Source organism: Calonectris borealis, chromosome 6 (assembly GCF_964195595.1).
Source record: "Calonectris borealis chromosome 6, bCalBor7.hap1.2, whole genome shotgun sequence".
Taxonomy (NCBI): Eukaryota; Metazoa; Chordata; class Aves; order Procellariiformes; family Procellariidae; genus Calonectris; species Calonectris borealis.
In genome coordinates, this window is record NC_134317.1 from 14,609,251 (window position 1) to 14,621,510 (window position 12,260).

At 36.4% G+C, this 12,260-nt stretch overlaps 1 protein-coding gene across 3 annotated transcripts in view; it reads right to left on the minus strand.

Annotated features, from left to right (window-relative positions):
• PTPN4 (protein tyrosine phosphatase non-receptor type 4) overlaps positions 1 to 12,260 on the minus strand; it is a 119,224-nt gene that overhangs the window by 43,839 nt on the left and 63,125 nt on the right. For all 3 annotated transcript variants that reach the window (XR_012674062.1, XM_075152908.1, XM_075152907.1), the window contains exons 10-11: positions 11,089 to 11,177; positions 4,823 to 4,886 (exon numbers count right to left, since the gene is read on the minus strand). Coding sequence is in view for 2 of the 3 variants with exons in the window: in XM_075152908.1 (XP_075009009.1) it covers positions 4,823 to 4,886; positions 11,089 to 11,177 (153 nt within the window). In the remaining variant the exon portion in view is untranslated. The remainder of the gene's footprint in view (positions 1 to 4,822; positions 4,887 to 11,088; positions 11,178 to 12,260) is intronic.

Consider the following 12,260-nt stretch of genomic DNA (forward strand, 5'->3'; position numbering starts at 1 on the left):
GCACTTTCACAGGAACTTGGTGTGTTAGAGCTTTAAAGGTACCTTAACAATAGTTCTATTCATAGCTTTTAAGGCTTTCATTGCAATGCAGAGAGAACTGATTCTCAAACCCTACCCTTCATCTCAGTTACAGCTAGGAATCAATCTTTAAGGTAGAGTATAAGATATTGGCTCCTAAGGGCACCCATCCTTTTCCTATCCACCCTTGCAGGTTCTGTAATACCCAAGCGTAAGTTGGGCACTTGAAATTCATCTTTGCTGACGATTCTCGGGTGCAAGCCCTGGTTCTACTGCTGTCTGGTAGCTGGATTTAGAATAAGATTGCCCCTGTTTTCCCTGAAAATAGTAGGCTTGAATCAATGTGGGCTCAGCATAAGACCCCAAGGCAACATTTACAATGTCCATAGTACTTCAGACAAAAGCACATAAAATAACAGGATAGTTATAGTGCAGCCTATGGGAATGTAGTAGGCTGCAGGAAGATGCTGAATGCTCTATGATATGACAATGGCATACAGGTATTTCAGGGTTTTAGGTCTGTTGAAACAGTGTTAGAAGACTACCTCAGGGAGTCACAGTTGGATTCTGCTCTGAAATTACTATCTTACTAATTGTGTCCATGGTTCCTATTAGAGGGAGGAAAACAGTCTGCTTGCTATGGAGGGGGAGAAGAGTGAAGCAGCTGGAATGCAATACCAGTGATGAAGCTCAGGACTCAAGCGTGAAACTACAGGTAAGCCAATACCACCGTGTAAGATAATTTAAATCATAACCTTACAAATGTACACCATGTGCCAGGCTACAAATAGAATCCAAGAAGAAATACTGGAAGGATAGGGCAAAGTCAAGTCTAAGTCATGTTTGTGGTTCCTTTTATTAAAAGGACAAAAAACAAACAAAAAAAGCAGAATAGATATTGGCGCCTCTCTCACCCTGAACGTTCACCTTAGTGGGGACATTCATTCAAACCCACCTTTGCCTGACTTGAAATAGGGACTTCAGAGCAGATCTCTCACTGCTCAGGAGAGAAACTGGGTTGAAAAACATATTCTCTAGTGGGTTTCTTTCACTTTGCCTAAAAAGGAAAAATCCCAGAACAAAACAAAAATTCCATACCCCCATCTCTGAGAAAGACAAATAGACTTGCCCTTTATAAGCAGCAGATGCTCCAGAGACACAAGATATTCCACAAATAGTGGACAAAAGTCCTGTGGAAGCTTAAATGCAACACAGATTGTGCCAACAGTATCTGCTTTTAATGCAAAAACCCAATGGCACAAACTTTGATAGGATTAGGCAACAATCAACTAGGCATCTAATGAATGCCAGTATTACTTAAGATCAAGTATGTACTTGGGCAGATAATCACCTTGTGATTCTAGCCCAAGTTCTTTTTAAAAGTCAGTAAGAAGAAAAAATTCAAAGCACAAACTTCAGATACATAATCTATAATTTAAAAAAAAAAGTCATTTTGGCCACACACTGAAACCAGGTCTTTGTCATGGACAAAACCTATGATATTGTTTTGTAACAGACTCAAATAACTTTTCAGTGCACATCTGGGCTCTAAAAGAGCAATAGAACATGCTGAACAGCTTATTTGGGTGTCGAAGAATCAAGACCACTAAAGTAGGCTGGACAGCATTAAGAGTTTGATGCTGACTATTGACATTACAACAGCCAAGGATGCAACTAACTAAAAACAGAGAAGCTTAAGGGAAACATCTAAACAAATGAAACTACTGAATTATTCTCAAAGCATGTAAATATGGAACAGGCAGAATACACAGAAATATGGTGAAAAAAACCACCATTGAAGTTATGGCTCAGGGGCTTCTAATGTTGGATGAAGAAGTCCTATGTATAACATTCTTTTCCCCCCACAAAATCATGAAGAAATAACGGAAAGAAAATCTACTCCAACGGATGCGTGCTCCAGCTATACAATTGTCAGAATATGCAACCAGCTTCCATTCAAGATTGTATTATGCTACCAGTGGAAAATGACTTTGACATTAAACTGCTTCATCTGACTTCAAGTGATTTATTTAAACACAGATACAATCTATTAAAAGTAGGCAAATAATTCTTTACTTATGTTGATGCCTCTAAGCAATGCCAAGTCAGGGAATAAACTTAATAGGTGATTAAAAGATAAGGTACTTGCACTTTTGAGGACAGTTGCAATTAAAAGCTCTCAACACTCATTAGCAGTATTTGAAAATATCTGTTTAGGACTACTTAAAGCATATATAGCCCAGTTTGGGGGGTGGGGAGGAATAAACAGCACCAGAAAATTCCTCTCCCAAGTCCACTAATTTAATATCCTATAGCATCTCAGCTTTGCATCAGAATAAATATGGTTACTCAGCTATACAATTTGTTATGTATTTACACACAACTTTGAAACACATCATCAGCGTATTATGAATGTATTTTTACTGCCATATCGTAAATCAGTGCTTTTAAATATACACACAAAGCACTAGACCAGAGATATTTGCACCAAATGTGCAATCACTGAGTCACTTCACCTAGTTTCTGCTGCCTAAAAAGAGCCATTTAAGCTCCCTTTATTGTTAATGGGAGTGAAAGCAAAAGTAAGCATATACCACCAGAGAGCAACTTAAACCATCCTAAAATGTACTTCCAATTCATGCAAGATGTTTCACCCTTTGCATGTGTCTGGTTACTATAGAGTAAGTCTAATGATTAGCTTTGGTTAGCTAATTATCAAGAAACAGAAAATATGTTCTTTTAACCTAACTGAAGCTGAATATAGGTGAGATGAATCTTATCCTATGAGTCTACTCAGGCAAAGTAACTCTGGAAATAACAATTTCAATATTAGGTTTGATTAAAAAATTAGTTTACGTATGCCTTCTTTGGAAGTCAAATTTGAGCTTTGATCTTAAGATATTCATGACTTGGAATGAATGAAAATTAATTTCTTGCCATCAGTTTTCATCTGATACATAGAGTTTAAAGAAAAACAGTACGAGGCTTCTTAATTTGTTGGCTTGTATGAGATGTCTCAGAAGAGAAATTACACTACATATACTACATTCTGCTGCAAGTAACAATATGCAGAGTATTAAAAAGCAACAGAAAAAAACAAGATAAGAAAGCCATCTTTATATTACCTTCAATTATATGCTTCAATATAAATATATTTCTGCAGAAAATAGAGAAAACACTCAAGTACAGTACCCAGTCCAATTTTATATCTAGGTATCTCAATCTTCAAGGCCCTGAACTCTGCTACTACAGCCTTTTCCTCAAGTTCTGATTTAGAAAACAACTGCAGTTCATCATTTCTGAATTCCAAATAAAAACCCAAAATTCTCATCTCGGATCTAAATACAACATTCCTGCAGTTGTAATGGAAGTTACACACACTAGTATCAAGACAAAATCTGACCTCTGGGCTGTCAGAGATCAGTTCTCCTTTGAGAACTAGCCTATAGCTCCTGCAGGGTATTACGTAATAATTGTGTCACCACGATGAAACATTCCCCCCCTGCCCCCCTTTTTGAATCATTACCATTTTTCTGCTCACGTTGCATGATGTCTCCTCATGTTGACAGATACTCCCGTTTATTTCATGTAATAGCCAAAGTTCATTTCTTTCTACACATAATTACTCCAAAATCTAACTCCTGCTACCCCGCTTCTGAACTGATACTCACGCTGCTCCAAGCACACGGGTTACGCTTCTCCTGTCAAGTAACACACAACGAAGCGTCTACATGTGAACAGGTAGTTACATTTGTGAGAACTGCAAACCCCAGTGCCTCATTTCAAAGGATCTGCCTTTAAGATACACATTTGACTCCTGTTTTCAGTACTAGTATTAGTCACCAGCCATTGGCCTGATCTGACGTAACAGGTGTTTCCTCCTCGTGTTTTTCTTGTTTAACCATATTGTCTCTAAATCTGGAATAGTCCTATAGTATCAGGATGCATTTCTGCCTAGAATCCATCCTTTTTATCTAGCCAGTAACTCTACATTTCAGGTCTTCAAATCCTTTCAGCTGTAAGAACTGCAGAAAACCTTTTAACTAATCTGATAAGTTAATCACATAGTCATATTTTTAATTAATTCTTCCATCTTTCCCTAGTGATATGTCTGTGATGGGTTTAGACTCTAATCTCTTGGAAGAGTGGAACAATCCATTTCTTGCTGAATTAAATGCACAGTGGCCCTGTGGTGCTTCACAGGGTAGCAAACACACACCACAAGCAGTGAAACATACACATTCTTCACAAAAAGCTTCAACTTTTTCCCCAATGAATTTAGCAGTAGGCATAAAAAATCACCATATGAAATTTAAAACTGCAAAGACATTCTTATCTCTTCTATTTAAATATAAGTAATAAAGCCAACTTGTGTATTACTAAATCTGAATAATACAAATCAGCATGTTTTAATCAAACATTTACTTACAAACACATATACAACTGAAGCAGCATTAAGCATTACCTTTAATTTTAATTTGGTTTCTTCTGAAATTTAAATTTAATATTGATTTACTTTCAACCTTTTCAACATTCATCTTATTTAAGCAAGTTACATTTCCTGCATACAAGTGTAAAACTAAACATATCTAAAATATAAGGCAAATCAAATGAAAAAAAGTCTTATAAAGCATTGTAAAGGCCCATTTGAGAACTGAAATAGCCAGAATGTTGGTGAAACTGGACTTTTAAGTGCAGATAAAGGCAAGAATCAACATGATATCAGTCGGTATAATGCAGATGCGCAATATGGAGAAATTTCATTGCTCTCATTTTTTGAGATGAAATTTAAGACAGTACTCACCAATTCTTTCCTAAGTTGAATAAAAAACTGTTTGCACTTAAAAGAAATTTTTACAATCTTCAACCTAAATGAAAAATAAAATCACAATATTTAAACACTTAGTATACTGAATCATGGTTAAAGGCTTAAATACACCTACTGAAAATATACTTTCTAGAGAGAACAGATTTCATTTCCATGAAATCTCCATAGACAAAAAAGAAGATATCAAAGATTATATCAAATAGCTTGAATAATTTGAAATTTATGAGCCATATATTTAAGTTATCTATCAAATTCACTTGTTTCCATCCTAAATCCAAGGCAGTTGCTAATTTAAGTATCTTTTCCCAGTTCCAAAGTCCAAAGAGCTATTCTGTCCCCAGTTCATTCCAAGCAGATGTTCTCTTTCCTGAGACCGCTTTCATTATCCCTTAGAACACCAAAAAAAATACTTTGAACTTCACCTGATTCCTGAAAAACATTCTTTCTCCATGTTCTCACATGTCTTTAAGTATAACCAGAACTTGTTTTAGTAAAATAGCTAAGACAAGATATAAGCATGGAGATAAGGACTTGCAATCTTGGTATTTATAAAGTTTAAAAAACAAAAAAAACCAAAAAATCATCACACTATGAGGAGGGAAAAAAACATTTAAAATATCACATGACAGGGAAACAATCAGCCTACAGATCTTTTTGTCTTGCAGGTTAACTATAAACATACGAGATGCTGACAGTAATTCCAGACAATTTTGGACGGTCACTGCAATGCTAGTTACGCTAAATGGGAAAAGACAGGCCCTATTTTCCATCACAATCTAATTATATATTTTTTCAAAGAAACGCAATATTAGGATAGTGCACAGCCTTTATTAAATATACAGGAGTATTATTTTGGTCAAGAATAAAAGTAAGGTTACAACTGTAACAAGAAAAAACAGTAACTTCCGTGACTTTGAAAAGGAACAACTGATATGCTACTGCAAACTGTAGAACACAATTCAAATTCTATCTCACTCAAAGATTTCACTGACAATTGTCATGAAACTCAAAGCAAAAGAGAATCTAGATCACAGTTAACTTGCGGGAAATTACACAGCAAACTCTTCAGGGGTTGGTTACGATCAACCTTTTACACAGCATGTTTATACAGAGCACCCTTACTAATCTGAACAGTCATCTCTGACGGTCCCTGGACTTCAAGTTATTATATTGGCTTGGTAAAGCTACAAAAGGAAGAAGAAAAAAACCAACAAACCAACCCAAACCAAAACCAACAACAACAAAAAGCGTCAGTGAAGACAGTGCTACAATTTTTGAGATAAACTTATTCATTAAGAACATACAGGGACCTCAACAGTGACTGGAATTACTACTTGTATATTAATCACCTTGTTGAATAAAAAACCCTCTAGACTAGGAAGGATGAGAAGCAAAACATTAACAGACACCTAAGTTGGATATCTATATATAGAAATTATCTTCTTAACTTAATCAAATGGAGACATTTTTCTCCAGGGGATTATTCAGAGCAGGAACCTAACTTCGATGTCCTAATTTGTTGAGAGAGTTTCTATCTCCAGTAACATAAAGGGAGGAGTCTGTGAATATTAGCCTTTAAATTATGCTTACTTAAATCTTTTCCCAGTTCTTTTTTCTTTCCTAACTTTGCCATTAGTTTAAAAAAAAAAAAAAGCAGCAGCTATAACTTTGTCCCCCTTTTTTTTTTCCCCAATTCTTAACAAATTGTGGCTACTGAAGTTAGTTTCTCAAGGATTAGAAACTATAAAGGGGGCTACAACTTGTCTACTGAAATCAAATTATTCCACTGGCAATGCAGCAATTTTCTTAGCACCTCCTGTGACAAACAATTGCTTGAGAATAATTAGGGATGGGTCCTAAATTTGCTGGATGAGATAGACACTAGTGATTATAGCAGTCTGACTGTGGAAAAAAACAGAAAAAAGTTTTATTAGACTATTTAGGCTGCAGTTAACTAGAAGTATGTTGTGATTAATTTTCTAAAATTTTGGGGTACAGGGCAATTAAAAGAACATTTTAATATATACCTTTTCTAAAAACTGAACTGCACATACTCTACAACATATCAGATTTGCTTTGCATGCCAACAGAAAACCTGAAAATAAATCAAAATTATTCCATTTATAAAAACATGCTACTACCTTTTACTCTTCTTTTTTTCCCTTTTCTGCTACAGAAATTACTGCCTTTGGTGATTTACAGACTAAAGAATTATAAGGATGAAAGCTACACACACTGTTTTTTAATCCTACCCCACAATTTAAGCAGAGTGAGGTCAGCTGCCTTTTAAGCCTGAAACCATTTGGAACAGACTCAAAACTATAACATTAGGCAATAAGGTCTAACTCAACCCATGAGAGTCACCGTTCAAGTACAAAGAAATGACTCAGCAAAGCTGAATCTCAGCTATTTTCAAAAAAATAGAGCAGATAAGAGAGAGTTCACATGCACTGCTAATACCCTGCTAGTCATTAAATAAAAATATCCATACTCGGCGAAAGCAAAAGTCATGTCTGCCTATGTTTCCTTTCTCTAACTGTTGGAAACGGTGCATATCCAAGGAAAAGGGTAAGAACAGGCAGGCATCAATAACATTTTCCTGGTGTGATTTTCCAGACTCCAGTCATTTCAGGCATCCTAAATCATATCTCTTTAAATGAAGAGATATTTAAAAGTCCTAGTCTAAAGTGAGGACTGTATTCAAACATGTGGAGGGTGTCTCATGATATCAAGCCCTGGTTCTCACTAAGGACTTTACCACCCCAACCCTTACCGGGAGGGTGATAAGGCAGGACACAAGCAATCCAGCAAATTTCTCAACTAAGACTTCTTTGACACAGGTTCTGGACCTGTCAGCTAGGGAAGATGCTCTTGGTAGCACAACTCTCAAACAAGGAAGGATTGACCAGATTTAGCAGTCAAAGGCAAACTTGGCTCCAGCAGCTGAGATGGAGAAGCTAAAAACCCTGAGGGAAGTGAGGAGGTATGCAGCAGACTAAACAACCCTGTATTTCAGGAGAAGAAACTTCAGCTTGCTCAGAGCTCTGGTAGGCAAAATCCCTTGGAAGCTGCCTTTTGGGGCACAAGAACTGAGAAGAAGTGGCCAATTTTAAAGGACAATCTTCTCAATTCAGAACACTCCTGATGTGCTAGAAAACATGCAAGCATGGGAGGAGGCCAACTTGGATGAACTCGGAACTGCTGATGGAGCTCAAACACAAAAGTAAGCATACGGGATGTGGAAGCAGGATCAGATGACCAAAGAGGAACACAGAAGTACTACCTAGGCATTCAGAGATAAAACTAGGAAAGCCAAAGTGCAACTGCAGTTCCAATTGGCAATGGGTGTGAAAGGCAACAAAGCTTTCTAAGGGTATGCCGACTGCAAAACAGAGGCAAAGGAAAGCGTGTCTCCACTGCTGAACAGGTGATCTAGTAACAAAGCAAAGGCTGAGGTACTCCACGCTCTTCTCCTTTGGTCTTCAAGGGCAAGATCTGCTCCCTGGATTCCCAGGTCTCTGTGCCTGATAGCACAGTTTGGGGAAAAGAGGAATTACCCACCATACAGGAAGATCAAGTTAGGACACATTGGATAAAAGGCAGTCTCCTTTGTTTTGCCCTATTCCTGCCTTGTCTCCCTCCTGTTTAATTTCTCCCCATGATCATAAGGATCACAATATGCAATTTAGATGTAATATCAAATTAAGAGGCAGAGGGCAAAGACATTTTATTTGATTCTTCTCTGAGCAATACAGTTAAACCTTTATTTCTTCCCACATACATGCATATCTATCCTCTCACTTGTCTCAAAACTCAGCTCAGGAGTGCTGAAAAAGGGTATCTAAATACTCACTGTAGCCATAAGGCACTGGGAAGACATTACACAGCTCCAGTTGCACAGGAGCAAGAGTAAGTAGAAGCAAAAAGAATAAGTATCAGGACTGGTGTCACTGGAGCAGCTGCATGACTATGGATAAAAAGGAAAGGTAATAGGTATTGATTGAGCTATATTGTGAGAACTGACATTTCAGATCCTTACTCATAGCAAAAGAAAACCTGTAATAGGACAAAGTGGGGGGGTGAGGGGTGGTGTATGTGGGTGGGGGGTGGTTCTTTTTTTTGTAAAGACCAATTATGTTGGTACTATAGTCTTCACAGGAAGAAATTAATATCCCTGATGTCAGCTGATATAGTTGCATACAAAGAAGAACTGTTTAGGTAATTACACACACACAAAAACCACACTAAGAATTTAGATCACCATCCCTGGCATGCAAACAATATGAAGCAGAGCTCACAGAAACCTCTAGCTTCCAGTAGGGACATGTAGCTTAATTATGACTTACATTGTATGTACTCAGTAATTTACCAGCGTGTTTTATAGAACCTATTTCCACTATTACTGTTTTCCCAAAAAAAAAACAGCAATAAAAGCAGCCTGAATTAAAACCATCCTGATTATTACAGCATTGTGTTTATAAAGCAGCCTTAACCCAGAAATGGCTCTAAGACTTCAAAACTCTTACCAGATAAAGGATATCTTTCTTAGAACATGTCACTATTATAAAGGCAGGTCTGACTGACTAGCACAATAGTTCCAGACTTATCATTGCAAGATCCAGTTTTAATTTACCCAACTAACCATGGAGATTGAAAATTTACATGCTCCATAATTGCCTCAGGCTTACTTTTCTTTGAATGCTTACAGGCAAAAGGTTTACCATGCTCAATTGTATCTGGCTGTGGATAACGCTTATGTCATAGCTTTGTCTTTTTTTCTCTCTCCAAAAATCTACTAAAATTTGACCATTCACACTGTTTCTCAACATGTATTGAGAATATTCCACAGTCTCAGAATATGTATTCAACCATATTCAACCGCAGAATATGTAACATCCTACAACAAAACTTGAGACTAAGCTTAGCACAGAAAACCAGAATGTCTCAGAAATTGATTGGGTTGCAGGAAAGATCAAGACTGTGATTAACATCTTGAATCTCTGCAATGGAACTTCCTAAGTGAAAACAGGTCACTGATTGTAGGTAATGGATCTTACCCTGTGCTAACAGAAAACAACAAAAACCCAAGGATTTCAACTGCTGGTATCAGTTTGAAGTCAGAGAAAAGTTCTTCCAGTTTCAGTTGTGGTAATCAATTTAATCTGTTTATATGAAGATGACAGAGCAGCCAAGAACTTTAGAAAAGTCCTGTGCTGCATTGCTACTGATGTGTGTGCTTGGGCAAATGAAAATGCAAAACTTTTCATCATTTTTCTGGAGCGAACAGCTTTTGTGCCTGGTAAACTAATGTCTATTATGATAATTTTATATGGCTGACTTTATATGGCTGGCAGAATGTTGTTAGAGCATACTCAACAACATGTGTAATAAGTAAGGCTGTCAAAGTGGATTCCAAGCAGGCAAAGGAAACCAAGGGAAAGTTACTTCTGAGGTAAGTAAAAAAAGCATGGGGGAAGGTGACCTAACTTCTGTAGAGCACTACAGAAGTTATAGTACATTTCTATAGAGTACTATAGAAGTTATAGTGCAGAACAGGACTTGTCTTAGATCTTTCTTCTTACATGAATAAATAAAAACCAGGATCCCAACTTAAGAAGACTGATAACTAGCGTAACACATTTAATGAGGATAACCCCACGTTTACAGAACAGCTTTAAAACCTATTTTAGTTAAGAGGTAAAATAAATGACAGCTTTTTCTGCAATAAATGCACTTTTTTGATCCTTACATGAAAATGGTTATCTACGGATGAAGAGATGACAATACCCTCAATGCTCCACCTCAATTATCCTGAAGTGCCACACCTACATTAAATTTAACACACACAGCACAATTAAGTTATATGTGACAAAACAGATAAGAGCAATCACTCTCCAGGTTAATATTTTTAAATTCAGTTGTCTCTTTAAAGACCATGAGCTAGACCGTAACACTGGCCCTGGCTATATAGTTAATTAAACGTAAAGTATGCTTACAAACTCCTGAAGAAAAAAGTTATTAAAATTCATTCTAGTTTGCACCACAATCATTTAAGAGCACAGCATGCAGAACAGGACATAAATCCATCTTAAAATTACCCATAGCATGGCATGAGGTAAATCATTTCAACTTGATATGCTACAACTAAGTTTCAGTCTTTTTTAAAGCATGTGACACTGGTAGTGATAAAAATATATTTTGAAATACCAAACAAAAACATTAGCTTAAACAGCTGTCCTTACCACTGAAAGGTATTAATTCGTACTCTGTTCTTAAAAATTAGTATTCCACCTGACATCACTCCAATCATTATTTCATTGTTACTCTGATCCTGTAAAAGAAAAGAGAAAATTACTTGAAGAACAATATAAATATCTTTGAAACCTCATATATATTCATTCTCACCTCTCTCTCTCTCAATACACAAATACCATAGTAAAACAGATCTCAATTAACATGGAAGGAAATATGTTTTAATAAGACAAGTAAGAATTAAATTATTCATTCCTATTTAGGACAAGCCCAAATGTTCGCTCCCAGTTCTTTATAAGCTACCACAGAATTATACTTTCTTCTGCTTTCCACCAGCTTTGAAGAAATACACAATATAGGGTATTCTAGCAGTTTATTACAAATAACATCACTAACAGACTGGCTTGATGTTTGCTACACTAAAAGCAACCAGCAACTTAAATTTTTCCCTGAAAGGAAATTACAATCTCAGAATACAGAGAGGAGAGATTCTAAAACAAACAATGTTGTAAGCATATTCAAATAGGACATTTTTACTGAAATATCTCTGCACTCTAATCAAACACCTGCTATCATCTATCAATATGTGTGAAACAACAGCAGGATACAGAGAATAGTGACGTAGAGTATATTTCAAATGCTACTGCAAGTTTCTCTAACCTTATGGAGTAGGACAAGAATATTTAAAAAACAGGGGTGTCTTAGTTACTAAAAATTATTATTCAGAAGCTTTGAAGAAATGGTAGCACTGTACTGACAGGTTAAGATCGTTTCAGTCACAACCTCGAACTACTTGCTTCACCAGCTAAAACTGACACTATATCAAATTATACTATGCTCACCTTCATTAACAGTTCATATTATATAATGATTTATAATTTGGTTCTAACTGGAACCAAATTAAATATTTTTCAAAGCTGACAGATCCTCAAATATCAAAAGTATATTCAACAAGTACATTTTTCTTATTCACCAGTAGCCAACGGAACTGGCATTCAGGCCAACAAGGCACAACCTGATTAACACACATGTAACTAAGACCAAATTTAAGCAAAGAAATACCCTCGCTAGAGTGAAATAGTGGCTATTGAAATTGGTAAATCACAGTTAGGCACCTAATAAGATAATATTTTCATTTTTTTTTCTCTTGTAAGCAGCAGCC